The following is a 26,518-nucleotide window of genomic DNA, read 5'->3' as shown; positions in this document are numbered from 1 at the left end:
CAATTGTTCTGTAAGATTCTCAAACAGAACCTGATGAGTGATAAGAGAAAAATAGTAAGGAAAAACAAAGAAAAGCTGTTTTTGCAATTATTTTTAAAGGAGGACCCTCTTTTTTAAAAAAGTTTCACACACACTCAATGCCACTTTCCTACCTCTGCAGCATTGAGATATACAACATCCATCTCCTTGAAAGATAGATATCCCCAAAGAATCGCTATGGAAGACTCCATTCTTTTTAAAGTCAGCATGGCAGGCAGAAAGTTGAACTGCAGTCATATTTTACCCAAGCACAAAAATATGGACTTTGTACCACTCACCCAGAGACATGAAGTCTAAATGAACTGCAGATTGAGAGGGAAACACAGACAGAATGGAAGTGGAGCTGACAAAAGTATGGAGTGGCGAAACAGAGACAAAGCAGCAGAGACAGACTTTTTTGTTTTCTTCCAGAGTACAACCACAAGCTGTTGGTCGCAGTCTGCCAGCCCAGCTCAACTCCTTTGCCACAGATAAGCTTTTGTCAGGCTCTGTGTCTGCGTGTGTGTATGTGTGGACATAATTCATATGCGTAACCAAATACAGATGTAAACATAATCTGAGACGCTCTAACACAAAAGGAGGAAAGAAAAAGGAAGGGAATTGAATTATAACTCAGCACTCACCTGGACGCGTCGCCACGTGTTCATGTATAGATGCAAATTTTCTATGTTCTTCTTTTCTTCAAAATGTTATTGTTTGTCCATTCACTGGGCCCCTTCCTCTCTTCTCTTCTTTTTGTTTTTGCTTTCAAGCAAGCAAGCATGATTCCTCTCGTAGCTAATGTGCCTTGACATTTCACGGTACAATAGAATTTGGGAGATGCAAGGGTTTCTCATGCTGCCAGGGTCTGTGTGATAACCTCACCGTCTGCGTGACTCGAGACTGCGGCAAGTCTGCAACTCCAGTTTTTATCTCACTCTGGAAATCTAATTCTCAAGGCAGAGTTTTCAATTCCCCCACAAAACAGGCAACATAGGTGACAAATCAGGAGTCTGTGGTAAACGGCTGCTGTCATGCATGCTCTCGGATTCAGAAACATGCTGTTAGCAACACATGATTCACGGACTTAATGTGGCATCGACTGCTGTCTGAGATTAACTCTTTTTTTTGAGTTGGTGACACAGGTGACTGCCATTGAAATCATCATAGGTACAAAGTGACACACATTGTGGGGATGTATAGGCTTTCCTCAGTAGGTGTGTTTTAGAAGCATCTTGTGTTTTACAAAAATAATTGAGCCTCTCTGCCGTAAGATTATTCAAGAGACGAAGTGATTGATTTAGAAAATTTCATTCTCAAGGAAATGATGCAAACAATCATACCTTTTGAAGGAAGGGGTTTCACTTATTCAGTTAAACCTATTTTTCTTTTTTTTTTTACATACTACAACAGTTTTATCCAAGGGGAAAGTTTAATATAAAGGTTGGTTTAAATGTCTGACTTTAACATGTAAGTTGAAGTCAGAAAAGCGACTGGACCCGCAGAACATGTGTTGTTCTGTTTGAAAAAAAGCTGCATTCAAACAATCAAGTGGCAAGAGTATGCATTTTTAAATTGCGCCTGCCTGTCATAATTAAAAAAAAATAATAATAATTTGTTGACAGCCAGTCCATGTGGACACCACAACCAAAGCTGTTAAAAATCTTCACTTTTATTTATTTTTTTCTTTTAATCTCAGTTTTTGACACCAAAATATTTTTTCTAAGATCTGTGAAGTGTTTGTTGTATTAATGAAAACACCAAAAATATCACTTTTAGTTTTCTTTTCAGCATTGGGACCACCTTAGAACGAGACAATCATAGAAACTGCAATATATGAACCTCTGTAATATTCAACACTGGTTGCAGACACATTACAGCCGATGGCGTTCAGCTGTACCTCCTAAGGTTCACAGATTGTCCTCTTTGATTGTGAGTTAAAAACAGTGGTTAAAAACCATTACTTACAGTTTAACCCAGAGAAACTGAAACTCATACTATTGCAGCAGACAGTGAAGTGCCTGACATTAAAAAGTAACATTTAGCACTCTAATGGAAGCATAGCCTCCAAAATATAGGTGTTATTTTTTTCTACCCCTCCAGGGGGTCTTTTTGTGGGCTCTAGTGTCCCTTATATGATAGTAGGCTGAGAGGAAATGGGGAAGGAGAGGGGGGAAGACATGCGGCAAATGTCGTCGGGTCCGGGAGTCGAACCCGCGACGGCCGCGTCGAGGACTCAAGGCCTCCAAATACGGGTCACGCTAACCACTACGCCACCACGGCACGCCCATAGGTGTTATTTTTGATCAAGCTCTTATTACTGGAACATCATTTTAACCCATAAAACCGTCCTTTTTTTTTTTCATTCGAAGAACGTCTCCAAACTTAGATGAAAGGTGTGAACAACTGAACTTCAGATGATAATTCATGCTTCTTTTTTTTGTCTCTGCACAATTGAACTATTGTAATGGTCTGTTCACTTAGTTTATTAAAAAGGTTCTGGCTCATTTCCAGGTTGTTCCAAACTCTGCTGAAAGACTTCTAACTCGCTCTAACGGAGGCAATCGTCCACCCTCCACCCTCTGTTTTAAAGTTGATAGATTGGCTGCTATTCAGGTCTTTATTATTAAATTTTAATCATAACCTTCAGAGCTGTCCATGGAGAGGTTTGTTCGTATATTTCAGATTTGATCCAAATATATATCTCCTCCTGTAGTCTGAGGTTGTTAAGGTATTTAGTTGTCTACACCCACTTGAGGAGACCAATCTTTCCAAGCTGTTGCACCCAGACTGTGGAATGCACAGCCAAGCTTCCTATGGAGTTTGGACTGTGTGAATACCTTTAAAAAGCAATAAAATAAGTTTCCATTCTAAGAGGCTTTTAGTTAGTCTAGAGCGTTTATGTCACATGTTTATGATTGTTTTGCGTTGGTGTCCTATTTTGTATGTTGCTGTCTATTTTGATTAGTTTTTTTGTGAAGCATTTCTTTGTCTCTGTAACTATACGTAAAAAAAACTGCTACATAAAGAAACTTTTACTTACTTACAGATTTCTTACAATACAGATTGTAATTTTTGACATCTTTACTCCCTATGTGAAAACAAAGACACACATTTCTTAGTTTTGATGTCACTCAAGAACATATTGAATTTAGTTTTTATTTTTTTATTTATTTATTTTCTAAAAACATGGCCTCAAAACAAAGGAGAATGTTTAGGCTACAGTTGATCAAAAAGTTGTTGTTTTTTGCAGTGGTGGATGCAGCCATTTGTTTTGTGTATGTTCCAGGCAGGTTTTGTCACTGTTCTTTGATGACACATTTTCTTTAAACTTTTCAGTTTGAGATGAAAAGTTTGCTGCTTCTCTTCAGAAGCAGTAAGTCACAGCAGATTGAAGGTTTCCTATTGATCCTGTAGCACACACAGACCGGTGGCCTGCTGACCATCCTATAGATTCTGCCAGCAACTGTGAGATTTACAGGAGGCCACACTGTCTTGTATTTCACACTTTTGCTGCCTACACATCCATAACTGTGCCAGTCACAGATGTGCCTGTATGCTGAGCCAATGTTGATGGCCAATATTAAAAAACATAAAATGTAAAAACAACTTAAATTTATTGCCATGCTGATTTCTAACTCTAATGTCAGGGATTTCCTCCAACATCAGTACAAGATAAATTGCTTCTCTTACCCAGAGGTACGACGACTTCAAATATTATTATTTCTTCTTAAGTATATTACTGTTCGTATGTTAACTAAGAGTTTTCTCTTGTGTTAAATATGGATTAATCTGATTTATCATTACCAATCTGTTGTTTATTACTTTAGGTTGTTCTATTATGAGTAACAGAAGTTTGCAGCTTCCTATTTTGTTCATCTGTTGATTGAACACTTCAGAAAAACTTAAATAATGTCCACATTTTAGGTGAAAACACTAACTCTTTGTTTGTGATTATAAATCTCAAACAAAGAGACCAAAATATAAGCAATATTTATTTAATTATAACAGTGGAATGTGTATCTGATCCTACGAGATGCATAGTTTTTATACAAGCCATAGGACAATAAACCTAATTTCATTTCTAGGTAAAAATTTTAAAAACACCTATGTGTATTTTTAACTATAAAGTTTGTGCTTAAATTGTTTCTAATGGCTCACTGTAGGTCGCATAAATTTGCTGTCACAGAAAAATAAAATAAGAACAAATCGTGGTTCTCTGGTTATTACATGACTATAATGACTTCCCACTCTTATTATTTCCTCAAAATTCAAACGGCAGCAAAGCCTGGGGTCTTGAAAAGGCTAATTCGATTTACAGGCTGTCATTTCTGTCTTCACTAAGCAAAGCCGTAAATCATTAGATGATTTCCGAGCCGGCTTCCGGGGCTGCGCGGGGCCATCTTCAGCCCCGGCTAATGGCAGATTACAAGTGAAGTGGGCCAAATATTTATCTCACTAACAACCACACCTGGGGACTAACATCTTGTCGTTTTGATTTGCCCTTAGATTGCGTTTCAGAGCGTGACAGGCGAGCGTTAGACAGTGAGAAGTGTCACGCCCAGATTCATGAGACGGTGCTTGGCAGGGCCGATGTTGCTGTTTTGGCTGACTGTAGTATACCTGGAGGGAACTTGCTGCTGTCGCTGCTACACTGCAGCCAATTTAGCTGGAGCACAGCTGCTAAGAGGCTCCCCGAGGTGTGTGTATGTGTGTGCTTCAGGATTAGCCCCAGCACCAATTAAAGCCTCACACTGGTTTTTAAAGGATAAATTATTAACAGCAGAAGTGACCTCTCCGGTGGCCTTTATTCCCCGCTCTGCTATCCACTTGTACGCTCTTTCGTTTCTCCAACCTTCACACACCTTTGTCAAACTTGTAGCCGTTTTATCTTTTCTTTCCTTGCCTGTACTGTTTCCTCAGCAGCCCTGTTGTGCTTACTGTTTACCATTTTATATTGCTTTGCTTCAGGCAATGGACAGTATGAGATTCTGGTAGTATGATAACCTTGAGTAAAAATGTAAAAGTACAGATAAGCACAAAATTATTCTTACCCCCTGGCAGATTTTAGGTGCAAAGTTATTTTCATTCAACCAAGAAGTTTGTATCTGATCGGAAATTTGACAAGCTTTCTCTCCCTTGATCATAAAACAGGCTTTGTATTAAAGAATGGCATTGCAATAGTCATGCTTTCTTTTAATATAGCTAAGGAGCGTTACCTAGTATTTTGACAATTAGTCTCAGGGTTTGAGCTCTAAGTCTGACATTGAAAGAAAAACTTCTGCAATGCTATGCTAAAGTTATATTGTTTATGTCTTTTGGGTGCATCAGTCCACTGGATCTACTGCATCTTGTCAGCCTGTTTTCAGACTATCAAGATTGGAGTAGACTTTTACGCTTTGCATCTGATCTGACTGGTTGATAAAGCTCGTTGCCATAAACCAACCTAACATTAGAATAGAAAAAAAATAGTAAGAAACACTCTGTTGCAAAAGTGTACAAAGTTAATATCCACTTCTATAATTTTATATGCTTTGTAAATGAAGATTTCCAGTTTAAGTTGTTCTAAAATGTGGAAATCATTTCAAATGGAAGCTTATTTGCATTTCTGTAAATTCACTGTGATGCAACATCTGCATAACGGAAGTGCTACATTTTGATTCCTGAACAGACCCTTGCTTCAAAAATCCAAAAATTTCTCTTTAAAAATATTAATGGTTGGTGCTCCTTTATTTTCTACTTATTGACTGCCTGTATTTTTTAATGTAAAGAACATAAAGATCTGAATTTTTCTTCGTGGTAGCAAGAGATCAGTGTAGGAGCTTTCTTTTGAGTGTGCTGGCACTGTGCAGCTTTATTAGGACATGGAAAAGCATTGTGCAACTTTGACTCCATTCATAACTCCCATCACAGTATTTCTTTCTGTCATGTTATTAAAATGACAATAAGTCATTGGAACATTATGGTGGAAAATTCTGGTAGCTTGGAAGCTGTAGTGGAAAAATTAAAGTAAGGTCACACCTGCTAGTTGAATTGCTATATGTTTATTCTAAGTTCCAGTATATTCCCACCAAGTTAAACAATTTTGCAAATGTTTATTTTATTTTATTTTTTTTACTTTCGTGTACCTTGATGCAATTATAGTAACATGCCTATTATGCATATTTGAAAGACTCCAGTCTTTCTCACTATTATGTTCAATTTCAATTCATGAGTGCATGTTTTCTACAGTCCTCTAGTTACTTTTTCAACTTGCAAATTAATGGGTGGGCTGAAGGAATTGAAAGAAAGATATCTGCTTTAGAATGGTAAACCTTGTTTGTTGCCTTTTTGAAGCTTTACCTCTTTTCCGAACGTGATTTCCTCCTGAAATCTTTGGTATTATCAATGCCTCCAGGATACAGTTGGGCTTGATTGTTGCTGTATGCTGCTGCTTTGTCCTTTATCTCCCTGTGTTCAATACAGCAAAAGCATGTTAGCCAGTAATGGATACTTTTAACCTTTTCCAGGTAATTTGATCAGACCCTTTAAATCAATCCGAGCACGCACAGTGCCTGGGTTATGATCAGTGAGCATGTTGAGAGCTGCTCTCGCTGCTCGGCTTTAGGTTCTGAAATGGGCAAAGCATGGCAGTGTCGGATGTGATGAATCGCTCAGTTCCTGAATTAGTAATGGTGGCCGCTTTTAAGGGCACAAAAAAGGGGAAAAAAATGGGAGAAATTGGAAATTGTTTTGAAATGTAAAATCTGTTAAGTAGCCAATGTCATGTGTACAGCTTTTGATGAGCATAGGAATTTTTCATTATAGAGATGCAGTTGGCTTAGTTAACATACTTTTAGTGCATATATAAAACACTGAATCTGGGTATTCAGGTCCTGTGTGAGATTTATCATGCTATTCTGGCCAGCTGTGAAATGGATTTATTCTTTTTCTTTTTTCCTAAATATTTCTGTTTAAACTTTCGAAAAAAAATTATATATATATATATGTTCAGATACTCTTTACAGATTTTCCCTTCAGATATCCTCAGGTCATCATCTGATCTCAGTGAACAGTCTTAGATTCCACTCAATATTTTCCTGCACTCTGATCTCTTCCTCCCTCCCTCCTTTCCACTTACCCTCACACCTTCTACCCCTCCCTTTTCTTCTTTCATTCTCTGAATATTTTGCCCCTCTCAGGTTTGATGAAGGAATTTAATTACAGCTGAGAAAGAGAGAGAGAGAGAAGGTAAAGGACTCAAGGAAGGTGGCAGAGAAATAACGACTAGACAGCGACCCTTAGAGCAAGGAAGGCAAAGATAACAGTGTTTAAATCAGACCTGGTCAGTCTGAAGGAGAGAGACGTATTGAACTGAAATTAGTGACGGCAGTATAGATTCTGTGGTGCAACCCTGAAACACACACTTTGAAATTACCGTAAAACCCCCGCAGTGCCTAGAAGAACCGCGTGTGAAGGGTAATCTGTGCAGCGCATCACACCTCGGCTTTTCACATTCTGTTCGACTGCATGTGTAAGGTGATCTTTAACAAGACTTCTTGTTTATGAGCTTTTTAGATGGGTCCCATTAACTGCATGTGGAGAAGGATACAGCAACCTTGGGTTTGTGTACAGAACAGCTCAGTTGGTTCCCATTAGTGAGTGCCTACACACACTTCCTCCTACTGATGAGAGATGGATGTGTATTTGTAATTATTGAAATCCCAATCTTGAAATGTATGTGATTTGCATAAATATTAAGAGCCCACCAGAGCACTAAAGGCTGTAATGCAGCTTGTAGCTCAAAAGTTACAAACCTTAAATCGCCACTTGTCAAAATGTATTTTATACATTTAACAGATACTTGTAGTTTGTAACTGTCAGAATCCATTTCACCAATTTTAGCCAAATCTTTTCACTATAGCAAAACAAATGGATTTGGAGAGAAGAGCGTCTTACATTATGTTATGTCACCTTTTTGCAAGTGGGAAATGAAAATGATAAAAAAATATATTAGTAGTGCTGTATACCTTGAATTCCAGGCAATGCGAGCCAATAAATGCTGGAGATAGTCATCGGCCTCCATGCAATAGAGGTCAGCAGATCGATCCAAAATATTGATAAAATCAATACCAGTATTGATATAATCAGTATTCGATTGATACTAAGATGGCAAGATCGATATTTTAGTTTCAGATTCCCTCTTGAAAATTGCTTAGTTTCTCAACTCTACCTTAAAAAATGTTTCTGATTTGCTCTTAAAAGATATTTTTTGCACTTTGTTTATTTAAGAAAAATTACTCACAAATCATGTTTTCTTAAAGTTTTTGTAGACGCCTATATATTTGTCCAGTTTCTGTCTGAGGTTTGGACAAAATAATTCAAAGTTTGTGCTCTGCTTGTGCAGCACAAACACCTGAATGTCAGAAATTTGAGGACATATCAGACTTAAATAAAAAGTATCAGTATCAGTATTGGAGTCAACGATACGGGCCTTGTATTAAGTTGGTAACGGATCGAAAGCAAAATATGCAGTTTCACACATATCCACTATATAACCCTCTAAGGACAAGATCGTGTAGGAGAAAGATGTATATTTTTACTCTTATGTTAAAAATGATCTCCAAATTATGAACTCTTAAGCTTTTTTTTTTTACATACATTTTGAAATATTAGGACATTGAAACATACTTTGCTCATACCTGCTTGAAACCACAACAATTGTATCATAGCATTTAGTTATTTTTACTTCACTTTGCATAGATTGTCCATGTGCTCTAGTTTTGTTCAGGTCAGGGTAGTCCTAAAGAGACAATGGATATATTTTTTGGTATTTTCTATATGCCCTGAATCTTCTTCTTCATAAGCTGGAAACCACCTCTCGGTTTTGTGTAGTTTCTCGGAAAATGCATCGTGTGACCTGAACCACTATCTTCACTGGTGGTGATAAATAACAGCAAGTCGGTGGTTGACTGGAGCAGCACCCACTATCTGAATAAAAAATAACTGAGTCATATTATCTGCCACCAACATGTTTAACCCTTTAAAATGGGAGAAGCCAACAAATATTTTATGTAGAGCAATCAGTTTTATCCCCACTGGGTTCCACTGAACATTTCCTGTGGTTCATGTATGAAAGTTCACACACGTGAAAGACATGCTTTTGTTATTTGTGGTAGGCCTGATGTGAGGAGGTTGATCGTTTGTGTCCATGTGAACAGTTTTTTTTTGTTGTTTTTTGTTTTTGTTAAAGAGCTGAGGACTCTCCTGTATATTTTGTAATGTAACACCTTTTTCACCAGCGCTTCCTGCTAGGATTTTCGCAAAGGATTTCCTCAAATAATGCGTGTAATGTTGCTCTGGTTGTGCAGTGCAATCATTCTAATTGATTCGCTGATTAGAACATTCCTCAATCCCCAGATATAACCACAGACAAACGCAAACATGTCACTTGCTGTTGTTCAGTTTCTCATTACTCACCCGAGCCAGCGCATTCACAGGACAGATACACACACTAAATCCTATCTTTTTAGCTTCTCATTGTTGCCTTGGAAAAACATTATTCTGTCTATAGTCTCCATTCTTTCACCAGCCGCTATATAAGCACTCTCTCTCTTCCTTGCGCCCTCTTTTTCTCATGGTAATTTGGCTGCCTGAAAGGACTGCCGGGGGATTGTTCCTTCTCATTCAACAAAATACGGTAAAAAGTCATTCCTGGGATTAAAAAGAAAGAATGAAAAAAAAAAAAAAAAAAAGCTCTGCGGTGGATTTCCAGGGCTCCGTTGTCATGTCTGCAGTAGCCCGTCGTCTTCCCTCCCCCTGTTCACATGCTAATGAGCCAGAGCTTGATTGTTTCCTCATATTTTAATCTCCTGTATGTGTATGTGCGGAAAGGGGGGTGAAGGACGTGGGGGCTTAGACAGAGTGAAACACACGTTGGACGAGGAAGCGAGAGGAGGGCAGAGGGTTTTGGCAGGCGAGGGAAGGAAAGGTGGAGAAAGTTAAAAGACGAAAGACGAGGAAATGAAGGAGGAGGAGAAATGACTAACTGGAACACTGAATAGGTGAGGGACATGAGAGAAGAAGATTATTATGTGGGGTAGGAGAGCCGCTGGGGCCAAACCGGGATGCGCATTTTATAAGAAGACATCTTCAGCTTATTTGCTGTTACAAAGAATATTTTAATAAAGTCTTATTTAAAATTTACAAAAGATTCCTGCAGAACAATGAATCATCTGTGCTCTTCCCTCCTCTGTAGGTTTTCATTAGACCAATCACGACTGCGAAGCCCTATCCTCTGCTGCTGTCCAGGCACATACTTCTGGGTTGAACACTAATCAGGGCCAATGAGAGGAGGAGTGAGCGAGACCTCGCTGAATAAACTCACATAGCATTTACATAAATATACATAATAAAAGAGCTCTTGGAATGTTCTCTCTTCAATTTATGTAATGAGCGAGCCAGAGGTCATTCAATCCACAAAGAAGAATGTTTCGATTTCTTGTTTATTGGAGCTGATTCAAAAAGGTGGAGACACAATCATCTGGGTGGGTTCTCAAAAGTCTGAAGTGGTGAAATGTTTTCCTTGGATATGGCGCAGGAAAGGTTTTCATTAGGAAGAGTGTACTGTAGGGGAACCACTGTGGTCACAGTTGTTTTGTTTGTTATATGCAAAGCGAAGACCGCATTTAAACTGCAACATGTTGGACTCGGCATAAGAATATGATCAGTGGCTTTGAATTTTAAATAGATTCAAGGCTTTCCATTGAACTGGTTTGTTCTTTTTTTTTATTTGGAAAAGTCTGTGGCAAATTTTGAAATGAAACTCCTGTCAGCTTACATTTTTTCCAGGTCATAAGGTTGTCGCATCGATGAGGGCACGAGTCTTGAAATTAGACAGGGTTTGTTTTCTTAGGGAAATAAATTGGAAGCTGTTCTTCCACATTGTCACTTTAATTCAATTCATTTCAGCTCAGTTAAATTCATTTTAACAAGTCAATTAAACGTTTAATTCAATTATATTTATTTACTTTACATTGACAGTTCACAGTTAATTTGATCTATTTGCAATTGTGTTCAGTTTTCAGCTCAACTTCACTCTAAGTTCAATTAATTTCCATTCAGTTTAATAAAGTTTATTTACTGTAGAGATCCGGTTCACAGCAAACAAAGACTCCTAATCATTTCTTTATAATTTAGTCTAATCCACCGTATTTGAATCCAGTTAATTTATCCAGTTCAGTTCAAGCTGTGAGCTTGTGAGCCTTTGTCATGGAGTCGTCTGTGAACCCTGAAATTTAGTGCAACTAAACCAAGACTAAATACTAGATGATATTTATTTCCAGTTTTTAGATTGCTTGACGTAAATAATTATTATATTTTAGGTGTTATATGCAGTCAGTATGGCATTTCTTTTCACTTGTCGTCTTTAAAGCAAGGACTGTATTTTGTTAACATTTCTAATTATCCTTATGTCCTGATGCTCTCTACAGAATCCATCTGGACGTTGTACATGAACTCCACTGGGGACAGAACAGTGTCCGAAATGCTCCACACTCTCTTTGTGGGACATTTCTTCTACATTTAGAAAAATGTTCCAGAAAGGGGAACATTCTTCAAATGTTGTGTTTGCGATGTTAAGTAGCTGCGTGTTCCCTGCAAACACGCAGCTTATCGGCCAAAACCAATAACAAAAGCCTGTAATTGGCAAAACAAAGATGGTTAATCAGCTGTGTGTTTTCCCACTTCTCGAGATGTAAATGTCTGTCAGTCAGATTTACGGTGTAAGCAAACACAAACTTTACCATTTCAAATCCATTGAAACTGCTATTTTGCAAAAAAACAAACAAAAAAATCACTATTTCCTCAAAAATTGTGATAATAAGGTGAATACATGCTCTATGCTGCAGTGCTAGATATGTTGGAAGAGAGTAGAGGATTTTATTTTGCTATTGCATCCATTTTTACGATGCCAATGAAAGAAAAGAAAAAAAAAACAATGCTAGGACTACACAAACTGTCATAACTTTTATTGTTATTGCAGTATCCCTGAACGGAATATCAATATCTCAAAAACCTTTGTACAATAGTTATTAGCTAATTTATTAAAAATGATACATTCGGGTTCTCTAAACCATTTTTTTTAATGCAGCATAAAATGTTTCAGAAAACCATTCAGATATTCTGATTAAGTCATCAAACAAAACAAAACAAACCCGCAAATGTTGCCTGGTGCACCTCCCCCACTCCTCTTTTCTTATAAAATCGTTTTGTTGAGATAAAACATTTAATTTTCTGTCTAGATGAAAAGATGAATCACTGTCTTTAAGAATATATAAGTGCAAAATGTGAAATAATTTTGCTCAAGTTACCCAAAATTCTCCAGAACTTTATAGTTGACGTATGCAGCGTTTATAAAAAAGAATATTTCTCTTTAGATATTTGTTGAAATTGCACTCTGTCATGACGGTATGGTATCAGACATCTAATCCCACAGCCTTTGCTTTGCTATGCTACAGCTAGCATAGCCTGTTGTTAATGCTCAGTCTAGCTAGAATGGCCACCGATGACTGCAGAGAAACGACTTTCTTGAAACAGTAAATTGTTTCTCCACCATGGACCTTACCAAGCTCCGCCCACAACCGACCCACGTGACAGCAAGTCTCACAAACAAAGCCTGGCAGCAAGTTGTTTCTATGTAAACATGACTCGATTAGTGCATCATTTCTACCGGATTTTCACAATATATCAGCTACTATAATGGTCAGAAGAACTAACAAGCTCATGTCATCATCTGGGAGGAGGTTACTGGTTTCTCAGTCACAAGCTGGTTGCAAACCTGAGGCCAGCAGGTGTCAGTCAGTAATGGTAGATCTGAAATTTGGTTTGATGACGTCAATATGAGAAGCTACAGACTGATAGGAGGAACCAAAGGTAAAGGCAAATCTTCTGAAGTTGGGATATAATTAATTTTATTTCACATAATTACCACGGTAGAAGCCATTTGTTTGTTAAAATTTTATTAAATATATTTGCTCTATTTGATGTTTGTTGTGAATGACGTAAACTCACAAACGAACAAGGTAATTATAGTCCAACGTTTAGAAACTACAGCGGCTGTAATGCGCCACAGCAAAGGTAAACAAAGGTAAAATAACCCGAACAGGTGATCAACTCAAAACCACTCCTACCTTTTTACTCTCTCTCTCTTTGTAGTTTAAGCTCACCTGTTACCGTGGCAACCGCCTGCACCCAGCAAGACAAACAAAGATTACGTTAAAAACATAACATTCAGTCCGTTACCATATCAAGTCTCCAGGCTTGATATTTATTTTTCGATTATTAATCAGCGCTTCCCTGAACACAGCGATGGTTGATTGACTAGCTGTACTTGGTGCTAACGTGGCTAACACAAGTAACAGTTTAGTCCAAAGCCTTTTCTGCTAAAATAAAATCTTTAGTGTATGTCAGATACAGACACATTGCATATTGATCTGTTTAGCTAACCTAAGACTGTGTAGCAGACAGGCTTCAAGGTGTAGAAGTTGTATCAGTTCTGCCATTATGCTGTACTTAGCTAACGGGAAGCTAAGTGTGTTTGTGAGACGGCCGCGCATGTGACCACGTAGAATGGGCATCAGCTAATGAAAAGCGGCCCCTCTGGTAAGGTCCATTAGCACACTTAGCAGGGAGTAAATAAGTTTGATTTTTCAGTGCTAAGCCCTTCCTTCTGGCTCGGATTGGTTGTTTTTGGTCGGGAGCGGTGCATTTCTTCAGACAGCAATAGTAGCTCAGTGGGGAGGCGGAGGAGCTTGATCTTTTCACGGATTCTCTGTCTCAAAGCTTACTGCGACAACATGACGGCGGTTTCAACAAATATGTAAATACATATTCTTTATAAAAGTTACATACAAACCCTCACTGAGCCTTAATCCCAAGAGCGATGAACTGGCCAGGCTAATTCCGAAATCAGTCTCGAGTTAAACAGCTTACGCGTACACTCTCGTACAGCCTACGCCTCACCTCTTTCTGACCTTCTCAACATCACTGCCACAGGAATTCACCGAAAGTTCAGCAACCCACCGCAGTCACTCTCCATCACCTCCTTATCTCTCGCCAGGTCACTGAGCACCAAGTGCAAACCGGGTGTCCTCAGGGAATGTTTGTGCAACTTGTTTATGACATCCCAAGTGTGCGTTGATGCTGTTGCTGTCGATGTTAACAAGAGAGATAGAGAGGTAGAATGCTGGAACACGCCGTTCCGCCGGGGAACAGTGTAGTCGACCTGATCTTCTGAGGGGGCAGCAGAGATGGAGTCAGTTGGAAAGAAAGCGGAAGGAGAGATGACGAAGAGGACAAAAGAGGAGAGCGAGCAAGAGTGAAAGTAGCTTAAATATAAAAGTGGCGAGATAAACTGAAAGCAAGACAAAAGTAATGAAAAACCAACAAACCTGTTAGCAGTAATGTTGCAAATCTTTTTTTTTCTTCTTTTTAGTTGAAGTATGCTCTCCATAGTAAGGTTTCACTTGTTAAAATTAAAACCATGTCATCAAAAAGGGGAGAGAATTTACTCACAAAATTAAATATAACTCTAAGATCCGGGTTTAGATTTCAACTTTAATTTGATTCCAACAACCTTCAAAACGCTGCAGATATCCCTCGCGCTACTGCTTTGATTATATTTAATAGGTCATAGAGGGTACATTTCAGATAGTCTGCTTTCTGCATTTTAATTAAAGAGCAACTTTTCCATTCGGACTGACCTCAAAGTCATCTAAAGTGTCGGCTGATGAAATTTGCAGACACCCCAGTAAACCCTCATATCCACTCATTTGTATTTGAAAACGAGCATCGTGCCTGCAGGGTTGGAAACCCTTAAGTTTCCATTAATGTTATATTATTTTAGTGTTAAGTGAGTCCAGAGCTATTTTTGTGTAATTTATTCCTTTCTCTATCCGACGTTTGTCCAGAGAGATAAGATTATCATAGTAATATCATGGTTCCAACAAAAGCTCAAACTTTTAATTAATAAGGAAAAGGAAGCTGTAACATTTTCCTTAAGAATTGTGACAAACTATTGTTTTCACATAAGATGAGGATAGCTACAGAGGGGCATTCAAAGCCTCACAGACTGAATAAATTGCTGTTGTTCTTACCTTTAAAATGTCTGTAAAACGTCTGTAAAATCATACCGTAATGTGCATAAGCACCCACAGCCATCAAACCTTTTCAGATTCTTTGAAAAAAAAAAAAGGAGAATGAGCTCAGAAATGTATAGAAGGTGGTAAAAGATGAAATTGGGTTACAAAAGTAACCAAAGCAATAAAAAAAACTTAAGTGAAAATGAGCACAGGAATCTGGCTTTAAACAGGTATGAAACATTACTTGGTAACTGATGTTATTAAGCAGCATGACCTTCAGTTTTGAAACTGTGAGTCAGTCGGCTGCAGATTTAGTTTAGCAAAATCATCTTTTTTTCTGGATTTTTCTAAGAAATGTCTTTGCAGAAAGATCAAATGGTTTGCTTTTGGTATAAAACATCAAAAGCTGCATCTAATACCGGAAACAGCAGATATTATTTTCATCAAATGATCATAACAGTGAAACTGAACCTCATGTAAGAACAAAAAACTATTTTCTACTTTCTTTATAGATTATTTTCATGTTGTGCTATTATGTTAGCAGACACCTGTACTTGATTTTTTTTTTATTTTTGAAAACCGTAGTATCAAATATTCATTATAACACTTTACCACATTTGATAACATTAAAACAGTAACTTTCAATCAATTTAATGATGGAGCAAAACAAAGTAGCACATGATATGATACTTACATTTTAACCTTTTTTATCCCTCAAATCAAAATCTGAAAATGTGTTGTGTGTTTTTATACAGCTTGCTTTACGCCGATACAAGATATAGTATCATGAAATATAAGGAACATACGAGACAGGACAGGGATAAAATCGTAGAAAACCTTAAGCAGAGCTTGTCAAAAATCCCCAAAAACATGTTAGAGGCTGCAAAAACATGAGATTAGGATGAGAGTTCACTTTCTTTCCTGTATACAATACTTATACTAAACTTACAGTCAGAACTACAGTGGAATAGCTTATATTAAAGGATACATAATATGTTAGAATGGCCCAGTCAAAGTCCAGACTTAATATGGAATCTGTGGAAAAACCTGATAATCAATGCTCACAAATTCTTTCCATCCAGTCTGTCTGAGGTTGAGCTGTTTTGTAAAGAATAGGGGACAAAAAGATTTCAGTATCTAAACATAAAAAATGTTAGAAACACATATGTTTACCCCTGGAGCGGTAATGAAATGTAGATCTACAAAGTATTCACTGTAAAGGACTGAATACAAATGCACTCCCACTTAGCAAATTCGTAACTAAAAGAAAAAAAAAACATGAATATTTGTTCATAATCATGCACTATGTAGTGTTGGTCTATCACATTAAATCATCCCAATAAGACTCACTAAAGTCTGTAATTGTAATGTGACAAGATGCAAAAAAGTTCAAGAGCTGTGGAAGTTCTTGACAAGACATGATATGTCTTTGTTTATTCTTTATTTCCCCAGGACATTCTAGCATATGATGACTGTTCTTCTTTGGTTCTTGTAAGATCTTGCGGCATCCTGAAACCCGTGAGTTGTTGCCTCCTCAATATTTCTGGCAAGCAATAGCCAAAGCTTATTTTAGCTGTGTATATTTGTAATCTATACCCTGTTTTTATTCTGCTGTTTTCATAAGCTCTTCCTTAAACCTTTCCGCCACTGTGCTTAAAGACACAGTGAGTTAGAGAGAATCTCAGAGCCGGACCCAAAAATAGCCCGCATTCTTTCCTCTGTGTTTCAGGAAGCATCAGAAGAGGCCGGAACAAGCCTCCCGCCTCCCTCCCCTTCCATATCCCCCTGCTTTTCCTTTGTCTTATCAACCCTGTTATTTCCACTAATATGCTCTAGTTTTATCATCACCAATAGCCATTTATGTTTGCTCCTTCATCCCAGCGTGTCATCCAAAGTTCAAGCTTTTTGAGGACCTTGCATCCCCTTTAGCAACATCTCTATTAGCAGAATTACCTATAAAATGTATTCAGTCCAGTTCTTTGTCCAATAATAATAAAAAAAACATTATGAGTTATGGTAAATGGCCTGTACTTGTAAAGAATTTGATCAAGTCCAGAGGACTCCAAAGCGTTTAACACTACATTCAGTCATTCACACGCACATTCACACACTAAAGATGGTGAGCTACTGGATTGTAGCCACAATTGTTGGACATTTTCACACCTTTCGAAAAGTAACTTACTTAATAAGATTCAAGAGGGCAGCCAGACAAATAGAGGACAACTTTGCATGGTGTTGCAAACACAATTGTCTGCAGGTCTGTGTGGATGCACACTTTTGCTTTTGGCAATTATAGGGACGTTTCGAATTAACCTGCCTCTATGTGAAGTGTCTGGTTAGAAAGGAAGGGTAGGATGGTGAAAATAATTAAAAAAGAATAGTATTTGAAATTAGTATGATGAACTAAGTCCATAACGGGAGCAGATTTGTACGTATGTATAGAAGTATTTTTACATTAAATCTGTATTTCCTTAAAAATTGACATATTCTAAGCATTCTTGTGATTAGCAAATTGAGCTTGCTCCCGGCTGCAGTGTCAGGGGTTATCTCACCAGCGACAGAGGCACACAAAGCAGCCACAGTGGTAGTCAAAATCACTTAGCATCTGGTCATACATATTTCCTCAAGATAAAGTTAGGAACATTTCTGGGTTTTTTTCTTTGTTGACACCTAAAAATGCAGGAACGGTTCTGATAGATTAGGGATGGGGTGATTTTTGATCACAAAAAGAAGGATAAACAGTAAAAGTTACAAGAAAGGAGACAAAACTTGCTACTTGTTTCCTACTGATTCTGATCCAGCTGATTTTAGCATTTTATGGTTTGCCATTCCATGACTATAAGGGGTCATTCTATTTAAATTAGTAAAGACAACTCAATATTATGAATTGGAATGATCTTGTTTGATCCTAGTGATTGTTCACATTGTGGATGTGAACAATCACAAACATTCATGGGCAGATATAGATAAGACTGTGCTAAATCTATCATTAATCTATATTAATCCTTCTCCCCCTAAAAATGTTCCTGGTTTCACTTGAAAATATCCTTTGATACTATCCACCTCTTATGTCACTAAGAAGGTCGGACATGTGCTCACCAGGGAGTAGCAACATACACACAGAGGAGCTGTGTTGTGATGTGTTGCTCCTTCATGGCTCAGTCATGCATAAAATCCAGTAACTGTTTGCTTTGTGTGACAGTTTGTGTCACTGCCTCTGAGCCTTTTTCCCACTGCGAGAGCTGCTCCACTGTACTAAGTGTGTCAACAATACCAGCTGAGAGGCAGCCTTCAGTCCACACGCACAACTGAAGACTAATCCTTCAAAGAACGAAGGGAGAAACTATGGGAAAGAGCAGACGGAAAGGACAGAGGACATACAGAGACAGTGTGTGGTCACATTAGCACTGCGTGATCAGAGGAAAACAGACAGGAAGAAGTGCTGTTACGAGAGAGAGGAATATAAAAATTTTTCAAAGACTTTCCCATATCACAGCCTCTGACACACAGCTCACTATCAGTCCAACCCCAACAGCTGCACAAATTTGCTGAAAGAGGTTCCCTGGGCAAGGCCTTTGATCAACTATGTATATGTACTGTATATATGTGTGTGTGCACCCAGGCGTGTGTGTTATACTGTGTCAGTGAGACAAAAAAAAAAGAGAAAGATTTTACACATTGTTCCATGCCTTTATATCTGTGTACACAAGCGCAAAATATGTGTTCTGCTCCAGGTCATAATGCAAACAGGCAAAAAAAAAACACACGCGCACACACGCACACATATATATATATATAGATAGATAGATAGATAGATAGATAGATAGATAGATAGATAGATAGATAGATAGATAGATAGATAGATAGATAGATAGATAGATAGATAGATAGATAGATAGATAGATAGATAGATAGATAGATAGATAGATAGATAGATAGATAGATAGATAGATAGATAGATAGATAGATAGATACCTATATCTATAGACCTATCTATATATAGATATTTATGTCAGATCTTAGATTCCTTTGTGTTTTAAACTTTCCATCACTTAAATTTCCATGTTATCTGTCAGAGGCAGTTGGGCAACAGTCCCACTGGTAAAGTGTATAGACTGAGTCAGGCTTTGATGCTGCGAGGTTTCAATCATCGCAGCCACAAGCGTGCCAACAGAGATTGCACAAGTTTTCTGATGTTAAGTATGATATTTTGAATGAAACACTCAGGAAGAGTCCAACACACAGCAGCTGTTTCTTGTGTTTTAAATCTTTGCTGGTTATTTGTGTATGAGCTCTCACTGTAAAAATACTACTCTAAAAAACATCCAAATGTTTTCATAATCAAATATGTCTGTTTCCAATCCCATTTTTTTTCTTTTGCTGTAGCAAGTCTTTTCTACATATACTGAATCCCGTTAAAAACGTCTCTCTGAGCTTTCAGCGTGCCTGTGCGTGAAGGCGTGCGTGTGTTTGTGTTTGCATCCATCGGAGTGTGATCTGAGGAACACTCAGGTAATGGATTAATATCAGAGTTGGCTCAGGCTTCACGTTGCTCTGCAGTGACAGCCTGTCATTATCAACAACACTGATGGCTCACACCTGCACAGACTCACACACAATCAGTTAGATTTTTGAGTGCACATGAAGACACACTATTCCATAGCCTCATATCTTCCTTTCTCTTCCATTTCTGTCGCTTACATCTATGTTTCCCCATCTTTGAACTTGCTTGATGCACTTTCGCACAGCAGGACTGACGCTAAAACTAGACGACCTCTGTGTCGAAAGAGCGTAGCTTCACTCAAAGATCAAGACAAAGTCTTTCCAACACTGTTGTCATGTTTACTTCCGACAGACTTCACTTAATACTTTGCCTTGGGCCAAAGCAGGGATGGATGTTTCATCAGTGCCAGACACTCATTAATCCTCACACTTGCCTTCCTTCCTGCCAGAGTTGGTCATCTTATTGAGCCATTTAGTCAGTATTGAGCTGTATAATTGGACAGGGGAGGCCGATATGAGATGCTTTAGGAAGTTAAAGAATGACATAATGCTCTGGCAAGGATTAAACTTTGTGTGGCCAGTTTTGAATCCACATAGCCACAAGGCATGGCAACAATATTTTGAAATATGTTACGCTATTGAATTTTCTGTTTTATTTATCAGTGCTTATTAAAATGACAAAAATAGTTTTTTTCTACATTTGAAGCAAGGACCAACACCCAAAGGTGAAAGTGATTGAAGCATTTAGCTCAAAAAAACAAACAAAAAATGATCAACAAATAACTTTTGTCTCAACTTAAAAAGTCAATGGATGCTTTTAATTATAACATTTGAATTGTTCAGGTGTTCAGATAAAAGGAAAAACTTTATAAATGCTTTGAATTTGCTGCGATTGCTAAACCATGTCTAAATGCAATGTTTATGACCATGATACTAACATGATGAAATAATTATTACATTCCAATGTATTGCACTTTCAAGACCTTATTTGCCATTTTGAAGCTTAAATATATGTTTTCTAAAGACTCCAAAAGACCTGCAGTTAATGGTGTACAAGCAATCTACTTTGACCTAAATGTGATAAAATTGCAATAAAATACATGAAAGTGTGTGGTTGTACCATGTTATAAAGCTGAAAGGGTGTGAATCCTTTAGCAAGGGACTGGAAATGGTTGGTGTTGTGATTCGTGCAAGTTTCTGTGGTAAGACGCGGCTCCATCTAGGCCTGTTAATCTATTCGCCTCATATCCTGCCTTTTTAATTTGATGTGCTTCCTGCTGAATCAAATGGAGTGGTACAGGAAATGATAACTAAGCAGGATGAGTTTGGTGGAAGGGGGGTGTTAGATTAGGTAGAAATGGGCTACATTCTTAAAACCCAAATGAACTGTGTGCAGACTTGACAGCGCACCAAAAATAAATTAGCCAGAAATTAAAATGCACCTTTCTCATTTGTTCTTCTCCCCTGTTTTCTGCAGCAGTCCTATGCTCCTCCTCCTCCTCAGCCCATGGCTCCACCAAGTCCAGGCACAACAGGAGGAGGGGGTGGAGGTCATGGAGGTGGGCTGGTGGAGCAACTTAGTAAGACCAACTTGTACATCAGAGGGCTGCCACCTGCCACCACAGACCAGGACCTCATCAAACTCTGTCAGCCGTAAGTTTTGTCCTCTTCCATTCTGTTTTGACTACCCACCAGCTTCGCAGTTCACTTCATTACCGCTCAGCTCAGTTCTCACTGGTTTAATTAGTGTTGTATAAGTCCAACAGCAGCATCTAATGAGCGTCAGCAGTGTGCTGTTGACCTATGGGTTCCTTTCGGCTTCCTCAGGGAAAAAGAAACGCACACAACCCGAAAGGGCCTAACCCTTCCATTCCTTTCTGGACTGTGTCACATGCTCACATAGGGAGAGAAAAAGAAACAACCCTCTGTCTTTCAACAAAAGACAGAGGGTTTCCAGATTTCCCAAGTCAATTCTAAGGTAATGATAGTAAGTAAGTAAATTAGAAACTGAAATTACCCGAGTAATACAGTTTGCATGCTTTCATCACTCCTTAGTAACAACTTTGGAACAAGCTAATTCTTTGACCCACAAAACAAAATTTGAATGTAGACCTTTATATGTATATTAGTGGAGCTGTTTTCTTTTGTAAACACTTTTTCCCCCTTTTTTATATTAAAAATTAATCGTCTTCTAAAACACTGCCATGGTTATAATACAGAAAGTATAAAAAAGTCGGAAGGCAATAAGAGATTTTTGATCATTTAGGTTTTAATTCAGGATTCATGAATATATTTAATTCTGACACCACTTATCAATAAAAGTTGCTATCCACTGATTGCCTTCAAGTTAAAAATAAGAGTAGATTTAAATTTTTTTTCTTCCATAATAATATAGATCTGTAAAAAAATTAGCACATTTGGTCTCTAGAAGTGACTAGAGTAGACAGAAATTGTACACAAATAAGATAAACATTTATGTAAGATATCTTTGGTAAAGTTGAAATAAGACTTTGACTACATCATAAAAAGTTAGGTGCAAATTTTGCAGGAAAACATCATGACCAGGTAAATTCAGACAGAAGAAACTCACCTTTTTTCAAATCTAATTGTTTAAATAAGATAAAGCTTTTGAGACCAATATTTACTGTAGGTCATGCACGTCTTATTCACAATGCTTCGCCTTTCTCACATTTTGTATTACAGCCTTACGTCTCTTATTAAAATAATCTCTTTCCTCAAAATTCTCCACACAAATAAGCTGTTTTGACAATGTGGAAGAAAGTTTTTGAGATTTTTGCAAATTTATAACAACAAAAAAAAAAAAAAAAACAAAAAAAAAAAACAAGAAAACCCATTTATGTGAGTATTCACAGCCTTTACTTCATAGTTTGTGGATCCACTTTTGGCATCGGTTGCAGCTGTAAGTCTTTTTCAAAATGCTGCCACAAGCGTAGCATGCCTGTCTTTAGGTAGTTTCCTCCATTCTCTTCTGCAGTTCTTTTCCAGCTCCATCCGGTTGGATGGGAGCCCGCTGTGCAACCATGTCCAGATCTCTCCCTGGCAACTCCAGGACATTCACAGAGTGCTTTGGGTCATTGTCCTGTTGAAAAATGAACCGTCACCCTGGTTTGAGGTCAAGATGATCAGTGGAAACAGCTCCGTTTTCAGCTAAGAATAAGGCTGTAACATAACAAAATGGACAAAAAGGGAAGTACTGTGAATACTTTGTACTTTGTATGTGAAAACACTGCACAAGAACTAGCAGAGATAATATATCCTGTTAACCTTATATTCCTCTGACCTCCAAATGCTGCTGCAGGCTCGGCAGATGGAACACGGCATTACAGAACAACGAAGCTTATGGAGAAACAAGAAGTCTCACTTTGACAAAAACTCTGTGTCCGATACAATTTTTGGCTAAAACAGTTTGGTACTTCATTTAATGAAGTAACTGGAGGTGGGGTACTGTACTCAGTAAGAGTAGAGTTACTGCAGCACAACTTGAACATAATATTACTCAAGTGGAATTAAAAGTAGAGCACAGTGAAACCTCTTCTAGAAGTGCTTTTCTTTTTTTTCAAAAAGTTTCTCAGCTGAATGTAAGAAGTAAATGTACCTGGTTAATACTCACCTCTGATGGGCTCTCTTACTGCTCTTGTGTGTGTCAGCTGCAGTTCAAGTCAGCTGTATGTCAGTGTAGCCCTGCAGGCATTCTGGGGAAATTGAGTGAAAAATAGGGGCCAATAAAAGCTGCATTAGGGGCCAAGTCAGCTTGCCAAGTGGCCAGTAACATTTAGAAAAGGTCAGAGTGGCAGAGGGTTGTCAGTGGGGGCTACTGGACAGCAATGAAAGCATTGGGGATCTAATGCACTCTCCAGCTTTCAGAAATAGACAAAGCGGCAGTTTCCTGTCACTCGGTGACATGACAAGTTTTGCGTATGCACGCAGAAACCAGTTCACAGACATTTTTATATGTGCACACTAACACAGTAAGATAATAGAAGAATATTTCACCAATAACACTCAGACACATTCACAAATTCCTTCTCTGGCCTCAATATCATCCTCATCCTCAGTTACTAGGCTCGGATTGTTTGTGGGCACATCCGCCCCACTCCATGCTTCGCTCCGAGTTCCCCTTCTTCCCCTGCTCCCTCTCTCTGTCTTCGTGCCAGTTCTCAGAGTGTCAGTGAAAAGTGCTGTTGTCAGCTGACATTTCCAATCACTCCCCCGGTCGCCAAAACTATGGACACACTTTTAACGTCTGGGGACAGAGCAGAACGTGAGCAGAATCTGAAGCGAGGAACAAGGGCAATTTCACTCACACTCTCTGGCTTTAACTCACACTTGTTGTCTGTCTCCCACCCTCACACTTGTCACATCTATCTATCTATCTATCTATCTATCTATCTATCTATCTATCTATCTATCTATCTATCTATCTATCTATCTATCTATCTATCTATCTATCTATCTATCTATCTATCTATCTATCTATCTATCTATCTATCTATCTATCTATCTATCTATCTATCTATCTATCTATCTATCTATCTATCTATCTATCTATCTATCTGCAAAACAGGATGGCATACCACAGAATTATACTTTTATCGATTTAGGCACTTTGTCCTGCTGGAAAGTAAACCTCTGTCTAGTTTTTAATAGCTTTGCAGCCTCAAACGGGTTTTCTTTTTAGCAATTCTTCTACAGACTGTTTGCCATTGATTCATTTTCCTATAAACACTGTTGTTTGAGCAGGAAAATCCTAATAATAAATATTAACAACTACTTTGGAAGAACAAAGACGTCTAAAGGAGACTAAAGACAGAAAACTTGTGTGAATGAGAGGTAGAAGGTTTCCCTTCTCGAACGAATGAAGGAATTTAAGTAACCGGGATCTGTCAAGAGAAGTGAGGAAAAAAGATAGTTCAGGAAAAGCGGAAAGCAAAATAAGTGAAAGTCGAGGTCTGCAAGATGTTAGTGAATCCTGCTTTTATCTTTGGTTAAGAGATGGTGGGAGTTTCAATGCTGAAGATGTAAATAATATTTATTGGAAGTGACCAATATGGACAGGGATGAAAATGAGGATATGAGTGGGATAACAGAGGTTGGAGACTCTAAAAAGAGAGAAAGAGAAAAAAAAGAGAAACATTTCTCAAAACAATTCATTAAAAAAAAACAAAACATAGACCATAGACTACCTGGAAAAGGCAGTCTCTTGCTCAAAATCCTTAGTTCATCTTGAAAAGTAAATATCTGTGTCAGTGAACATGTCAATACATCAGAATGACAAGTTTTTGTTGCACGGCATATGCATAAAAGAGTCAAATTGCTTAGTCATATTGTCGAAATAACTGACATAAACTGAAGGGATGTTTTGTTGTAAACTGTGGCTAAAGTTTTGATGACAAGTATTGTAAATTGTAATTATGGCTGATCAATGGCAAGAGACTGGACAAGATTCACAGTTACACTTTCATTATAATAAGTTGACAGACCATTTCATTGTAATACAGAAATGAAAAGGCAGCACTGCAGAGCACAAGGCCGAAACACTCAGAAATGGGAAGATAAGACAATACATGCACCACTGTTTGAACTACAGTGCCATCTTCCTGTTCTTTCCGTCACCATGCTGAGGACAATTCCTATTGGAGTGAAAGAATGAAGATCAGGGTGAGAGAAACTCCATCAGCATCTTGTTGCGGGTCGCAAACCACATCTTGGTGATGTTGAAACGATGAAAACCGGCATATGCCCTCTGCCTCTTCGTCTGTTTCAACTTCTTCTCTGTGGCTGTTGACTCTGTCCAAATTGTCTTGTCTGTCCATTGCCAGAAATGTAACATTGTGCTCTGCTCTGGCTATATGTGATTACTCCCTGTGAATTCCTGGCTTTCCTCTATGAAATTCCAGTCTAAACAAAAGCATTCTTTCCCCCATGCGATTGTTTATTGTATAATGTTCATAAAGCATTTGACCACCTACCTACCGCCAACTCTAGTACACATCACTGCACTCGCATCCATTCCAGCTTGTGATTAAAACTTCACAGAGAACACTTTTAATGTTTAAACTCAATGTTTCGGTGAAATGAAGCCATCTTCTAAACTCTGAGTAAATTGCTTTTTCGTCCTGGAATCAGTCTGAGGTTTCCGATGCTTTAAAAGTGCCTGAAGATGTTAAACTATATACGGCAACAGATTCAAGGACTTGTGAAAAAGCTACACTTTCTTTGTCCTCCCTCTATGTTTGTCTGTTTGAGTCTAACTAGCAGAGAGGCAGAAAAATGAGAGAAACGTAAGAGACAAGACAGCTGTATCGAATCCTCAATTAGGAGCTACCTCACACAGAGACTAAGCTGTGTGTGGATGCTGACGCATGCGTGCTAACACACAGCTAAATGCACAGAGTGCACACAATTCGCAAATATGCAGGATTGCACATACATTTTGATGTACACAAAGACATCTTGAGGAGAAGCAGAAGTGAAGGCTATGTGCGTACTTGCTTATGTGTGTGTGTGTGTTGATGGGAGTGGTGTTTCAGAGGACATCAAACGTTGAGAATCCACTGGCTGTTGACGTTGTTCCACCAGGGAATGAAAACATGCATCTGAAGCTGTGAGGGCCCTCTGAGAACTGTCATTAATGCTTCACTCAACCACACACTAAGAGCCGTGGTGTGCACAGATTTTGTCAAGCCTGCCACAAATGAGCACACTATGTTTTGTACCGACATACCTCCTTAAATCTCAGCAGTGAAGAAAAAAACAGCATTTTTTGTTGCAGTTTTAGCGTTAACTCTAACTGGAAAGCATTCCTTTCTGTATGAATTTCTATTTTCTCTTCCTTCAGTTTTAGGACTTAGTTCTTC

At 38.3% G+C, this 26,518-nt stretch overlaps 1 protein-coding gene across 3 annotated transcripts in view; it reads left to right on the top strand.

The window, feature by feature from the left end:
• The window catches only part of LOC102225915 (RNA-binding motif, single-stranded-interacting protein 3-like), a 130,938-nt gene that overhangs the window by 23,002 nt on the left and 81,418 nt on the right, over window positions 1–26,518 (top strand). For all 3 annotated transcript variants that reach the window (XM_023331250.1, XM_023331248.1, XM_023331249.1), the window contains exon 2: window positions 21,118–21,293. In XM_023331250.1, coding sequence (XP_023187018.1) covers window positions 21,118–21,293 — 176 coding nt within the window. The remainder of the gene's footprint in view (window positions 1–21,117; window positions 21,294–26,518) is intronic.

This window comes from Xiphophorus maculatus, chromosome 3 (genome assembly GCF_002775205.1).
Source record: "Xiphophorus maculatus strain JP 163 A chromosome 3, X_maculatus-5.0-male, whole genome shotgun sequence".
Taxonomy (NCBI): Eukaryota; Metazoa; Chordata; class Actinopteri; order Cyprinodontiformes; family Poeciliidae; genus Xiphophorus; species Xiphophorus maculatus.
Note: the sequence above shows the minus strand (reverse complement) of the source record. Positions and strands in the feature narration are given on the sequence as shown.